Source organism: Mustela putorius, unplaced genomic scaffold, assembly GCF_011764305.1.
Source record: "Mustela putorius furo isolate JIRA1106 unplaced genomic scaffold, ASM1176430v1.1 tig00003845_pilon_pilon_pilon, whole genome shotgun sequence".
Lineage (NCBI taxonomy): Eukaryota > Metazoa > Chordata > Mammalia > Carnivora > Mustelidae > Mustela > Mustela putorius.
Genome location: NW_025421998.1, coordinates 66286523 through 66301974, shown reverse-complemented (window position 1 = coordinate 66301974; position 15452 = coordinate 66286523). Strand labels below are relative to the sequence as shown.

Below are 15452 nucleotides of genomic sequence, written 5' to 3'. Positions count from 1 at the left end.
GACGTTCTGAGGGTGGAGAGACACTGCCGGTAGACATGCGTGCGCGCTCGCTCTCTCTCTCTCACACACACACACACACGCATGCCACACACAGCGCTTACTGAATACCAGCGCTTACTGAATGCTTGGAAGACTACATCAAAGAATGCCACTCCAAAACAGAGGTGGGGGCCCACGAATGATAGCACAGTGATTCCCAGCTTCCCAGCCTTTGAGGTAAAATGCACTGTGGGGCACGACGCCTCAGCCACGTTGGTCTGTTGATAGAAGACATGTACGTTTGCGAATATTTGTTCTTTCTGCTGGGCCCATGCTACTGAATTTAGGGTCTTAGGCTTAGGATAACTTAGATTATACTATTATTTTATTGATCAGATTATGTAGAGAGACGAGCTAAAAACAAAGATACGCAGCAGTGTACTTTTTGGGTGGTATTTTTGTACCTAATAATAAAGAGCCAACTTTATTTTCTGGAGTGTTTGCTGCGTGCCAGGCACTGTTCCGAGTACCATGAATGGATGATTTCAGCTAATCCTCAGCACAACCTTAGGAGACAGGTACTGTCCCCATGGTGCAGCTGAAGGAGCTAGCACAAAGGACAGATGTGTCACTTATTTCAGATTCCCTGGGTAAGAAGTGAAATACGGGTCACATCCATAGTGTCCTGCCTGGAGACCCTGCTCTGAACTGAGGCTCCATGTGGCTTGGATGAAATTTATAGCATCAGGACAAGCACAAGCCCCTTCCTTTGCTGCCCAAGTTAGCATCTCTCGGTGACTGGAAGGTGGCATCAGCTGCGGGGAGAAGAGTGCGTTGTGGCTGATTCTCCTGGCTTTTCCTTTGGGTCTCATCCTCTTTTCTGCTGGGACCTTAATGGTTTTCATGCATATTTCACAGCTCTTCTGCATATCTGCTTTTATTCCAAAATGCCAAACACTGTTTTTAAGAACAAGTCTTTCCAAAGGAAGGAAAAGACAGGAGGTGAATGAACTTCTGCGGGAGGAGACGCAGGCAGAGGGATGCGAGCTGCTCTCCGTCTGATGGTGGCAGTCACTCTCGGTCTGAGCCGGTTCTAGGCCAGGCTTGGCATCTGTGGCACCTGTGGTTCTTCCTGTACTCTAAGTAATGACTTGCTGTCCCCATTTAGGGAAGAGAAGAATTGCATCTGTGTGGTTAAGTAGCTTGCACGGAGCACACACAGCTGGTGCGATGCATGTGAGGAATTTGAACCCAGCTCCGGCCGTCAGTGGCTACAGCACTGCTTTGGTTTTCAGCAAACCACCCTCAAGACCCTTTCATCACAGAACTCGTGCTTAGACTCCAGAAAGTCAGGAGTCAGCCTTGCAGGAGTCAACGTGGGGCCAGCTGCTTGATTTTACTGCTGTCATACCCCACCCTATGTCCCGCGGCTGTGGCCTGAGGATCTGCAGGGCATTGTCAACACCACACTTAACTTCCTTGCTCTCACGGACCTTGACAGTTGATGGGGATAAGGACCCTCTGAGGATAAAGGCAGGATCTTGTTCTTCCAGAGGGATCGTGTGCAGCTTCTGGGGTCAGATCTCCCTCTCCCTCCAGGATGGGTTTGCAGCTTCCCTTCCCCCTCCATGATGTTGGGCAAGTGATTTACCTTCTCAGCAACTTTGGTTTCTCATCTTGAAAATGGGCATGGAGTTGGGGGCACTTGACTGGCTCAGTCGGTAGAACGTGCGACTGTTGATCTCAGGCTTGTGAGTTTGAGTCCCACGTTGGATATAGAGATTCCTTTAAAAAAATGTTTAAAAAACTGGGCATAGAGTTATTACGATGGTTAAATAAGCACGACAACAGAACCCAACAATACATCAGCTCGGTGCCTTCCAATAAATGTTTTTTGCTATTATTAGGAATCCCTTACCCCCACCCCAAATTCCAGTAGGAGATATTATTCTAAATCCTCCTGGCCACTTTGTATCAACAGGGCCTCTTTTTCTCCTTGACTAGCTCTTCGGGAAGAATAAACTGGGCCCTTCTTTCCTCTGGGAAGGAAGTTCCGTTAGGTCTTCTAGCTGTCTGCTGGTTCTCACTGTGAGCCTTGTTCTCCATAAAAACTAAGAAGGGGGATATTTTAGGTTTTTCATCTTCTGACTCTCTTCATTCTCGGTTCATTTAGAACCTGAGCAGGAAAAAGGTATGCCTTGGATTCAGCTTCCTTAATATTCTGTCATGAGTGTTTGCTATCTTCTTCTCCCGTTCTCATAGAGTCTTAGGATTTTAGGGTTCAAAGGTTTTTTAAATGACTGAAATTAATTTCACTATTCCTGCTCCCCCCCACGGTGGAATTCAGCCCTTGCTGGAAACTTCCAGGAACGAGGAGCTTGCTTTCTTAAGAGGAAGTGCAGGGTATCTGGGTGGGGGTCAGGGATGCTCTAGATTGGGCCGGAATCACCCAAGAGGGGGTTGGAGCTGGCAGAGTGGGGCTTTCAGGCCATCCTGCACTGCCTATAAAATGTTCAGATTAGGTTTTCTTTGGGAGACAGTACGGGCCTGAAGGCTGCTCCCTTTCAGGTAGTTATTTTAGAAAATTCATTTTCCAGTAAGTGGTCAGAATTGGAGCAGGGAGAGTACAAGTGTTCTATGTGCTTTTGGCATCTTATCCTGAGAAATTTCCCACCACTTCAGTCCACCTGCTGAGGCAATTCTAGCTTGTGACTTGTCTTGAATGATGCAGGACACTGAACCTCATGGCACTTTTATTAACTTCTGGCCTTTATGCTCTACAGCTGGGCATGTGCACGTGTGACTCCCAGCAGGTCACCTCCTGAAAGCTGAGTGTGGTGCGTACTCTGGTGGCAGGAAATAAAACTACCAGGGAAATTCTCCTTCCAGTGCCAAGAGATGCTAAGAGACAGCTTGAGAACACTCACCTCAAATATACCCGCTAAGGGGAGGAGGACTGATTTGGGATCTGCTTATTTATGCTGTTTGTTCTTAACACTGAGGCAACATGCAGGAGGCTCTGGGGCGCCTGGGTGACTCAGTCAGTGAAGCATCTGCCTTCGGCTCAGATCATGATCCCAGGGTCCTGGGATTTATTGGAAGGTCCTGAGCAGGGAGCCTGCTTCTCCCTCTCCCTCTGTCACTCCTCCTACTGAAATAAATAAAATCTTAAAAAAAAAAAAAAAGCAACATGCAGTTAGAGCAGCAGAGGTTAAGAAAGCAAACTCCTTAATAGAAGCTTACAAAAAATAGCTTTACTGAGATAGAAGTCACATTCTCCCAAATCCACTGTTTAACGTGTTCAGTTCGGTGGTTTTTAATGTATTCATAGATTGGTGAAATCATCACCACAATCAACTTCAGAACATTTGCATCCCCTGGAAAGGAAACCCTGCAACCATTAATGTTCATTCTCCCCACCCCTGCCCACCAGCCCCTGGAAACAGCCAATCTCCTCTCTGTCCCAGTGGATTTGCCTATTCTGGACATTTCCTGTAAGTGGAGTCATAACATACGTGGTCTTTGTGTCAGGATTCTTTCACTTAGTGTAGTGTTTTCAAGGTCCCGTCACGCTGTAACATGCATCAGTACTTCTCTTTCTTGCCCAGTAATACTCCGTTGAACGGCGAGACCACATTTTGTTTACCCATTCATCAGCTGACGGACATTTGGGTGGTTTACAACTTTTGGCTGTTACGAATAATGTTTTTTGAACATTCATGTACAAGTTTTTGTGTAAATGTATGCCTTAACTCCAGCAGAACTGCTAGGTCACGTTTCCTAAATAACCTTTCAAACTTGCTTTTTTGGTGCTGTTCTTGGGCCTCATATTCCTGTTCTTTGAATTTATATTCACGTCTGTGCTCAATGTTACCTATGACTTGATAGAAAGTTAATACAGCTGAGACCCAGTTTACAGTTCTTTGTTGAAATAATTAAAAGCCACTCAGTAATTTAGAAAATAAAGTGATAATAAACTGAGTCGTAAGAATTCTTATTATATAGTGTTACTACTAGATCATTTTTGCTTTTGCTTTCTTTTTACCAGACTGCTCAACTTTAAAGATTTACCAAGATTTTATTTTTCTTTTCCAGAATCGCAATGAAATAAAAAATGGCACTATCCTTCGGTTAACCACATCTCCAGTAAGTTGACCTGAGTGTATAGCTTTCCAGTAAATACTTTACTCTCCAGTTCTGCTATATGCGATTAAGAGATGTTAACTTTTGGGGGTGATGTAAGTGCAAAACTGAAGGTCTCTGGCATGTCCTGACATGTGGATTCTGGGTTGGCAGGAATGTCCTTCCTTATATTTCCCATTACAGAGGAGGAAGCTTTTATTTTCGGTTAAGAGCAAGGAAACGGACTTTAAGGTTTGCGTTTGGTGATCATTTCAGTAACTCTTATATTACAGGTATGATAACTCCGCTGCCCTGATGGGTTTTACCCACCTGCCCAACACATCCGCCTAATGCCCTCTAAGCAAATTCAGTCAACAAACAAAGGAAACAAACCCAAAGACAGCCCATTACCTCTCTTTAAAGTCGGGGTGTGTCTGTGTGGAAAAGTGAGAGTGTTGAAGCATTTTCCAGTTCTGGCCAGTGATGATGACGATTGATAATAATGTAGTTTACGAAATGCTTGCCACTTAATCTGTTTCATTGCCAGCTGATCTAGATAAGACACTTTAAGGTCTCCCCAATAAGAGCTGCTCACCAGAATGCTGTAGAATATTTAGGCCACTGTAGCTGGCTGTGTTGCTTATCTTCATCTTTCTTCCTTGCTTGTAGATACTTTGGATAGTAACATTAGCATATTTAAACTAGATTATTTCACAGTGCATTTTATTGCTTTCCTAAAAAATAATCTGCGCAAAATACACCAAGTGTTACTATTTTCACTCTGCATATGTGACAAAAACTGTGTCTAACTCTTATTTTCAGTTTCCACTGAAGCCATGTGGTAGGCTAAAAATAAATTTAAAAATTGGGAAAAGCATCTGGCTGAAGTTAAACTGTGGGTACTGTAACTACCACACATTCTTCTTGCTGAAAATTACATTAGAGGGGCTTTAAAACTCCTAAACATTTTACCCAATAACATCTTGAACCTAAACACAGCGACAGGCTCCACAGAATGCATGGCTGGAGTTGGCCAGACTGTCTTCTGATGCCTTCTTCTCCACTTACTGGAAGTCATCATTCATACTCATTTTTCAATGACCACATGATGAGCTGAGACATTTTTGTCTGACTTAGCATTGACCTTACTTTAGTCAGCATGAACTAATGCTAATTTGACATTTCTAGAGCATGGTTTCAGCTGCGTTTTGTCGTTGCTGTTTATCCTGTTACAATTGCTCTTCTGCTGGCCGGCACAAAGAGTACACCTTGCCTTTTGTTGGGTCTTAGAATTAGAGAGGCTTGGTTTTTACACCAAGATCTGCTCTAAGCCAAAGAAGATGTTTGTTCTTTTTTTATTGCTATAGGTTCATGAACAACATTTCCACAATGTGAGCCACTCCTTGGAAGGTTAGGTGTTTAGCAGGATGAGGTTTTTCAGTGCCCCGAAAGTCCGTCCTCTTCAGATCGTGACCAACACATTCTACACAGGGCAGTATCATAAGATGGGGTCCACATAGAGGATCCTGGTTTACGTGTTCTAAAGGGCCCCAAGCTGAATCACTGGTGGTACTCTAAAAATGCTGCTGTTTGGGTCTCTACAGAGAAACCGAATTACGATATCTAGAAAAGAGGTCCAGGAATCTGCATTTTAAGCACGCATTTTATAATTTGGCTGTGAACCCCAGGATCTAGAACTAGGCATTATTCTATAAGCAAGATATTTTGGCTCTGTAAATGTCACTTGTTGTTAGTAGATTTTTTTTTTTATTATTTTATGTTTAACTGAGAAATATGGGTCAGCATATGCTAACTCTTTCACTTTTTATATACACACAAAAAAATGTTAAAAAATAACATAACTGTCTCCATCAGATTTGCTAGGAAGTGTTAGTGTACCATAAAGAAATGAACAAATGGTGTTATACCATAAAAATGTTCAGTTCTTTCCTCTACCTTGGCTGAACTCTCCCTAGAGCCAGACAGAATGCACAGACACCTACATGTGTATGCATGTGTGTGCACATCCGTACACACACTCTTGCTTTAAGTGATGTGCACCTCTGCCGACTTCTGCCTCTCTGACCTTGGCTAAGTTGCATAACTTCTCTGGCCCTTCAGTTTCCTGTGTACAATGAAGATGGTGAGGATACCTACCTGATAGGATTACTGTGTAGTTTAAATGAATTCCTTCTCGAGGATATTTAGAACAGAGGCTCATAAAAAGCCCCAAGTAACTTTGCTGATTTTATTACTAGTATTAACAGCCCCAAACACTGTTAGTCAGAATTAATACTGATAGCGAGATAATCTTTGAGTATTCCTTCATTATCATCATTTGTACAGTAAATGCTGACATCCTGCTTGGAGAAAAATGTATTTTTCAAGGAATTCAAAGTCATCCACTTGGTTTAAATACATGTTAATGCTGTATGTCCATTTGGAAAATTGTAAGAACAATGTATCTTTGAGTGATTTTAAAAGATGAAATGATTCTTGCTCGACTCTCCCTTAACCCCCTTAAAAACATAGGATTTCGGGTTGGGGTGATTTGTCAGATATCTAGGGATCTGTGAGTGAGTAGAGAGTTCTCTTTCTCCTCCTTCCTTCTCCCCCCTCTTGTTTCTGATGCAACGTGTCAGTTGATGGTTGCGATGGGAGACTACCGTGTGTCTCTGACCAAGTTGGGGAGGGTGTGGGGTGCATTCCTGTCTTGGTCCCTGAAGATTTGGCATGAGTTTCTCTGCTGGGTCCCCTTCTCTCCTGGGGGCTACTTCCAGATGAAGTGAAGGGGGAGACCTGGGCAGGGAGGGAGGGGTCCCTGGCCGTGGAGCCCAATGGGGTGGGGTGGGGAACCTTTGCTGTCAGTACTTGGGTGGATTCCCTGCCTTCCGTCTGCAATCTTAACCCCGTTAGAGCTCACTGGGGGCTCCTTGGATCATTCTCAGAGTTTCTGTTCAGAAGATGCCTCACTGTTGGGGACAACTATCCCCTCTTCTTCTTCCTCTGAAATATAACACGTTTCAGAGAAGAAAGCAAGTAGCCAAGAGGGAGAATATGAAGACGGCAATGGCACATTGCAATTTGGAGTTAAATAATAAGTACTACAGATGTCGAGTTATTTCCATTGAGCAGAAATACAGGCAGAAAAATTTAATATTTTATTTTTCTTCCTGTCTGCCCCAGCTGAAAAGTAGATATGAAAACCATTACTGAAATCTAAACCGTAAGTTATTATCCAGAAGGTCAGCTCCTCCAATATATTTCCATTCCTCCCTGCCCTGTGTGTAGTAGCCAAGGGCAGATGCCGTAAAAAGAAGCCTAATTTTAGGCAAAGTGGCTAATTTGGTTTCCAAATTATTTTATTTTATATTGATGCAGTAATTAGCCGATGCCTGTGAAACACATGGTGTTGAAAAGTGAAATTTATAAGCGCCATTGTGTTGTGCTGGAAAATGTTCAGTAACCGGGAGAGATCACTTGGGTGTCTAATGAAGCTTTTGAACACGGTGTGTAGGCAGTTTTTACGCAGAGTATTGACTGAACAGGTGAACGTGTTGCATAAATTTGTGTAATTGTTTAAGCAAATAGCTTTTTGTCATTTGTAGATAATAATTTTACTTAAAAGGTAAATGTTTTCCCCATTTCCCCCTCCTCACTGCCACTCCAGTTCCATTTCTGGGGCTTTATTGGTTTTGCGCTCTTGCTTTTCCAAGAGATGGAAATATGGGCTCTGTCAGGAAAGTGTTGATTCCCATCATGAAGTTAACAGCCGTTGCCTGAAGGCAGAGTCATTATGGTTGGAAACCTGCCCTTGGTACAGAGGATGCATATGGTCTCCTGCTTTGGCCTCAGTGTCTTGTTTTTCAACGAAACGGTAATTTTCTGTCAGTTGGGGTTTCCTCTATGAACACTCTTCCCTTTGTTTTTGTCCTCAACGAGGCTCAAAACGCCCAGCAGCTCCACGAACGAATCCAGTCATCGAGTATGGACGCCAAGCTGGAGGCCTTGAAGGACCTAGCCAGCCTCTCCCGGGATGTCACGTTTGCCCAGGAGTTCATAAATCTCGATGGCATCTCTCTCCTCACACAGATGGTTGAAAGCGGCACCGAGTAAGCATCTTTTATTCAGACTTCGAGTCCTTCTATTCTCTCCAGTATTCCGGGTATTAGTTACTTTCCTTGCACTTGCAGTTTCTAGTTTTAAAGACCAGAAATTGACTGCTCCACTCCCCCAAATCCTTATGTTCCAGAGTCTTAGACCAGGTCAAAATAGCATCCCTGAAGTGATTTTTTTAAAAAATAATCATTTGAGGGGCACCTGGGTGGGTCAGTCAGTTAAGCATCTGACTCCTGATCTTAGCTCAGGTCTTGATCTCAGGGTCGTGGTTTCAAGCCCCATGCTAGGCTCTGCGCTGGGCATGGAGCTTCCTTAAAAAAATTATCATGTAAATGATAAAGTATATATCTTTAATTATTTAAAATTAAATACAATAAGTATTTACTAAATACTGCGTGCAAAGAATGGAAGTTGGTAGAATTTAAGAAGATGTGAGGCTTGCCATTAAAAAATACATGGCGGCAGAATTCAAGTGACGTCTGATTCCTTCTGAGGGCGGCGAGTCCAGAGGTGGGACCAGTTACAGCTCACGGAAACCGACGGAGGGGGTGTCAGTGAGTGGGGCCTGAAGGAGTTCGAGTTCCGTCACAGTCAGGAAAGGGATGGGCATTTCTCCTTGGGGAGCGCACATTCTCAGGGAAGGCTTTGATTCTGTGGTGTGATTGGGGAGTGTAAAGAGCCAGATCGGGCTGACTCTTGCATGTGTGGACAGACTGCTCCCCTGACCACCGGACGCCAGGGTAGGGTTCACAGGTATCTGCTCATTCCCAAGTGGTCAGGTGCAACTGGCATTCACTATTATAATATGCAAATTATTTCGTGACGATGCCACGAAAGTTAGATATTAATATGCTAAATCAGTGATGTGCAAAGGTGGTATAGATATTTATGAGTAAAGAGTTAAATGTCCCTGAGAATTGGGGTTTAAGCCTGGGCCATTTACATGTCTCTTCAGTACCTGGTGATGCAAAGAATGAGCTGTTGACTGTGCGTGTTGCAGACCCATCTCAGTCCTCTCCCTTCCTTCATTCTTTTGTTCCTTCATACTTTCCTTCCATCTCCTACATGTGGCCTCTGCAAGTAGCACTTGTGACAGATTCTTTTTTTTTTTTTTTTATTGGCAAGCAGGCTTAGGTGATTTGGAGAGGGTTGATTGTAGACAGGTTTTGTTTATTTTTTAAATTTTTTAAAAAAGATTTTATTTATTTATTTGACAGAGAGAGAGATCACAAGTAGGCAGAGAGGCATGTAGAGGGCTCTGGCTGAGCAGAGAGCCAAATGTGGGGCTCGATCCCAGGACCCTGAGATCATGACCTGAGCCAAAGGCAGAGGCTCAACCCACTGAGCCACCCAGGTGCCCCTGTTTATTATTTTTTTAATGAGGGCTGAAACTCAGCTCATTAAATTTTTGGCGAACATCAACTTGGAGCAGAGCAGGGAAACTCAGATTCTGGGGTTTACAGGAATCTCATGGTGCCTGCTATAAATTGGAGCTGGAGTTTGAACAGGCTCAGGGGAATTGAAGTAAGTTTTTGGATCTAAGGGACTTGACTAAGGAAAAGGAGAAAACATTTCATCTGTATTGGATGCCCCAGGCTGAGGTGTGGTGCAGAATGGGCCGGATCCCTCATTCTTTGGTAAGAGTGAGCTGGGGAGTGGGAGCTGTGATTATAATCACCTTCACCGGTCACTGTAGACGACTTCATGTGGGTGCCACATATGGAAGTTCCTGCAGAATCACTGATTGGAGTGGGACAGTGAGCCCTGAGGGGGGGTGCAGCCTCAGTCACATTTACAGTGTGTTAAATGAGTATGTAAAAATGCCCTCACATTTATAATCTGAGTCGCAGTCACTGATGTATCGCAGGCAGGGTGCTAGAGCCAGTGGTAGTGGAACCTGCTAACACCAGGTGTTTTTATCACAGATACCTAAGCATCCAGGGACTTAAGCTCTTGAGCATTCAGAATGATAGTGCTAATGCTTCTAAATTTAGCAGAATTGCAATCATAATTGCAATTGTAGTGTGAAGTATACTGAAAGCAGAGGTCCATGTGATTTATACCCTGAATAGAAGGCTGGGGCCGAGCTCTGAGACTGCCAAGGCTGGCATTTATATATTTTGGCAACGAGGAAAAATGCACATTAGGAGCTCCAGGGTTTTTTCTGTTGTTGTTTTTTTAAATTCCCATTATATTGGTTTGCTAGGCAGCCATAACAAAATACCACAGGCTGTAGCTTACACAACAGAGATGTATTGTCTCATAGTTGTGGGGGCTGGAAGTCCAAGATCAAGGTGTTGGCAGCATTGGTTTCTCCTGTGGTCTCCTCAGTTTGCTGATGGCCGCCTTCTGGCTCTGCCCTCACGTGGCCTTTCCTCTCTCTCACTCATTCCTGAGTGAACCTCTCTGAAGGTCCACATTTCTTTTTCTTATAAAGAAACCAATCAGATTGGATTAGGACATACCCTCACGGCCTTATTTTAACTTCATCCCCTCTTTAAAGGCTCTGTCTCTAATGCGGTCCCATTCTGAGGGACTGGGAGACAGGGGCTCAAGATATGAATTCTAAGGGAACACAGTTTAGGCTCTAACACCCCTCACAGGGACACTGTCCTTTCTGCTTGAGAAGAAAAAGAGTGAACACTAATGCTCTGTATTTATCTTGTCAACATTATTGCTTAGTATCAGTGTCATTGCCTTGCCCTGTAATTCATCTCGACTTGTAGAGGGGCCCCCACAGAGCCATTCCACCTCGGACTGAGGACTGGGGAGGCATGTCTGAATTCTGTCTCCGTGTTGCACACAGATAACCGGAGAGGATGTTGACACCGCACGTGCTTTATGAGAACCGTTGTCATTGAATTCCTTTTTTTTTTCTTTGAAAAGCGTTATTATAGTTATTAGTATTTTAATAATTTGTGATCTGCAAGCCGTGTTAATTTGTTCCATGCAGCTGGGTTTCAGACAGACAAACGACCTGAGGCCAGATCTTGGGCGAGTTCTGGTTTGCATTTATCTCTCATGCGTTCCCGTCGCCCTCTGTTTCTGAGAGGAATGGTGTCTCTCTGACGTGTGTTTGGTGTCCTCCTTACCGACTTGTGTCAGTTCAAAGTGAGGCTCCTTTCGGGACTGGAGGAAGGAGGTGCTGGAGCCACACGGCCTTCTGCCTCGTTCTGCTGGATCCCACAGCTCATTTTAAGAAGCTGCTTATTTGATGCCCGGCCATTATTCAGCTCTTTGGCTCAGATTAAAAAGATGAGAGAAAGACATTTTATTCTTATAAGGAAGCCTGGCTTCTCAATTAAGCTTCAGCAAGACTTTAATTAATTAATAGGCAACTTTGGGAACAGAAATTGTACAAATTAAATAGATCCTGCAATTTGGAATATATTTCACTGTGACTCCTGGGCATATTTCCAGCAGGGGAAGGCAGAGGTTGCCTAAGTAGGACCTGTGGAAATTTTTAGGAAACACTGAAGAAATGTAGCTGGAATTTTCCCCCTGACTGAGGAGCCATAATGAGATTCAAAGATTACTCACCTGCTTGTCATTACTCAAGGCTGAGTTTTTAAAGGTCTCTCTCTCCAGTTGGTCCCAGAAGGGGCCATGGGGCAAAATGAGCAACAGAGGAGCAACGGGAGTGTCACATTGGCAGGGCATAGTGTCTAAAACCTGAACTGAATTTTTCCATCCTTGTGGAATTTAGAAATTCCCTTCCTAGTCTAAGCTTGAAACATATGTGTGGAAGCAAGTGAAGCTGTGGGGAAACGTGTTGGCTCAGCCCGAGAGAGGCAGGGGTGTCAGGCAAGGAAAGTCAAGGAGTGGACAGTGTTTTTCTTTCTTTCTTTTTTTTTTTTTTAAAGCAGGTACTTAGACACTTCTCAAGGGGTTAATATCCAGAACCTCTAAAGAGCTCATATAACTCAATAACAAAAACCAGCCCGGTTAAAAAATGGGCAGAGGGGAGTTCCTAGGTGGCTTAGTGGATTAAGACTCTGCCTTTGGCTCAGGTTATGGTCTCAGGGTCCTGGGATCAAGCCCCACACTGGGCTCTCTAATCAATCAGCAGGGAGCCTGCTTCCTCCTCTCTTCCTCTCTCTGTCTGCCTCTCTGCCTACTTGTGATCTCTGTCAAATAAATAAATAAAATCTTTAAAAAAATAAAATCTATTAAAAAAAATGGGCAGAGGATCTGAATAGACATTCGTCCAGAGAATACATACAGATGGCCAACAGATAGTTGAAAGAGGCTCCACAGCACTCGTCATCAGGGACAAGCAAACCCAAACCACAGTGAGAATTTAGCTTACGCCTGTCAGAGTCACTGCTGTTGAAACAAGAAATAACAGGGGTTGGAGAGCATGCGGAGAAAAGTGAACCCTTGTACACGGTTGGTGGGACCGTAAATTGGTGCAGCCCCTCTGGAAAACAGTGTGGATGTTCCTCAAAACATTACAATTAAAACTGCCATGTGATCCAGCAGTTGGACAACTAGGTATCTATCTGAAGACAATGAAAACATTAATTTGATAAGGTACACACATCCCCGGGCCTATTGCAGCATTACTGACAATAGCCAACATACGGAAACAACTGAGATGTCCACTGATCACTGATGGATGAATGGATAAAGATGTGACATATAGGTCTGATGGAGTAGTACTCAGCCATTTGTGACGACCTGGATGGACCTAGAGGGTATTAAACTAAGTAATACAAGTCAGTCAAAGAAGGGCAAACACGACATGATTTCACTTACACATGGAATCTGAAAAACAAAACCAAACTAAGCCCAGACTTACCATTACAGGGAACAGGTTGGTGGTTGCTAGAGAGGAAAGAGCTTGGAGGGTAGGCAGGATGGGTGGAGGAGATCAAGAAGCATCAACATTCAAGTATAAAATAAACAAGTCCCCGTGATGTAAGAATGTAGGCAGTAACATTGTATTGACTTTGTATGGTGACAGACGGTAAGTAGACACTGTGGTGATCCTTTCACAATGTCTTCAGATGTGGATTTGCTCTGTTGTATACCTCAAACTAACATGATATTGTATGCCAGTTACAGCTCAGTACATGAAAAATAAAATGAAATATTTTATTTTAATTGAAAGAAAAGAATCATACCTGCCACCCTGAGCCCAGTGTAGTGACTAACACTGCCTTTCTTGGGCTTTCAATAAAACATCGTGTTCTTTGTCTGTGCCTCTACACACATGGTCAAGAGGATAGTTTATCTTCTGTCCTTCCAGTGCTAAACAGAAGAACAGGGGGAACATTTCCAAGAATAAAAGGGCAGGATTCTTACAGTTTCCTTCCCACTTGGCTATGTGACAGGAAAATTACGCTGTTGGACTATGAGTAAGCTGTAGCACCACCCTGGGCAGAGAAGTGGAGAGAGAGAAAAAGTTAAATTCATGTATTTACAAAAAACTCGAGACACTCTTTTGAATTAGATTTCTATCCTTAATTAAAAAAATTATACTATTTAATAAATGTAAGTAACGGTGCCTGGGTGGCTCAGTGTTAAAGCCTCTGTCTTTGACTCAGGTCATGATCCCAGGGTCCTGGGATCAAGCCCCGCATTGGACTTTCTGCTCAGCGGGGAGCCTGCTTCCCCCCACCTCTCTCTCTGCCTGCTTCTCTGCCTACTTGTGATCTGTGTCTGTCAAATAAATAAATAAAATCTTTTTTAAAAAAAGAAATAAATATAAGTAAACAGAGGAGGAAATAAGAATCATTTGTAATCTGCCTTCCCAGAGACATTTTTAATATTGTGGTATATATCCTTTTTGCATTTCTTTTATGTATATAAATATATTTAAGATTTTATTTATTTATTTGAGAGAGAAAGCGAGAGATCACAAAGGGAGAAGGAGAAGCAGACTTGCTGCCAACTGAGTGGAGAGCCCAATGCTGGGCTCAATTCCAGGACCCCGAGATCATGACCTCACCCGAAGGCAGATGCTAAAATGACTGAGCCATCTAGGTGCTCCCTTTTTTGAATTTCTTTTAGGTATATGCACACATGCACAGGCTTTGCAAAAGAAGAATTACAATCGTCACACTCTTGTATACCTTTTTATACCTAATAATATTTCCATGTAATTAATATTATTTCCATCATCACTTGTGTTGTTTGTATATTATTGCATTTTTAGAACTTTGTTGAGGTACAGTTGAGGTACAGTGTGACAATTTGAAGGATGTACACAGTATGGTTAACCATTCCACTGTTGTTGGACATTTCCATTATCTTGGTGTCTTTTTCACATTCTCTAATCAGTTTTTCTTCTAGAAAAATCTTTGTGAATATTTAAGTTATTTTGTTGGAATATGATTCCTGATTCAGAGGGTTTTTAAAAAGTATTTACACATTAACACTTTTTTAAAAAAAGATTATTTGAGAGAGAGGGGGGAGAGAGAGCACAGTGAGCGGGGGTGGGGAGGATCAGAGGGAGAAGCAGACTCCCTGCTGTGCAGGGATACCCATGCAGAACTCAATCCTGAGACTCCGGGATCATGACCTGAACTGAAGGCAGTCACTTAACCAACTGAGCCACTCAGGCGCCCTAGGATATACACATTTTAAAGCTGTTTTACAAATAAGAACAGCCCTGCAGCTCGTTGAAATATCCTTATTTATACTTTATTACTTGTGGGGGAATCTATCCATTTCTAACACCCTGGCCAGTACTGGGCTGGTGGTCCCTCAGGGATTCTAGCTTTCCTAAGAAAAATAGCAGTGAGATAGTGAGGGGTTCTCACTAATCTGGGGAATTTACAAGTGCTTTTTTTTTTTTTTTTGGTTGAAGTCATTTCTCCAAAATTTGGCAGTATTAGAAATAGTGGAGAGAGTTCCAGAGTTTGAGAGAGATGTCAAAAGCTCTCAAGTTATTGTCTTAAAGAACAATGTTAATTGTATAAATTATTAGTCCCCTCCCCATTCTGTCCTACATATGTACATAGTTGAGGACCTTTGATGGTGCATATGTATAGCTCTGTGTGTTTGTGTTTATAAAAATTGTTGTCAGCATTCATGAACACACAGTTTCATGTGAAACTTTCATTATGCGACTCGTTTTTTCCAGGCGCGAATCAGAGCTACAGCCATTCCTTAGGAGATGTGAAAATTGGTGTATGACTTGAATTAAGCACCTGAATGATGTCTTGGCATTGATGTTGCCTAGCACCCACAGTTGACAATGGATTTGTGGATTTTATTCATTTAGT

The 15452-nt window shown here is 43.0% G+C and overlaps 1 protein-coding gene across 11 annotated transcripts in view; it reads left to right on the top strand.

Moving 5' to 3' along the window:
• Window positions 1–15452, top strand: part of ELMO1 (engulfment and cell motility 1) — a 520745-nt gene that overhangs the window by 154806 nt on the left and 350487 nt on the right. For all 11 annotated transcript variants that reach the window (XM_004741958.3, XM_004741959.3, XM_045089495.1 and 8 more), the window contains 2 exons: window positions 4075–4125; window positions 8044–8213. In XM_004741958.3, the coding sequence (XP_004742015.1) occupies window positions 4075–4125; window positions 8044–8213 (221 nt within the window). The remainder of the gene's footprint in view (window positions 1–4074; window positions 4126–8043; window positions 8214–15452) is intronic.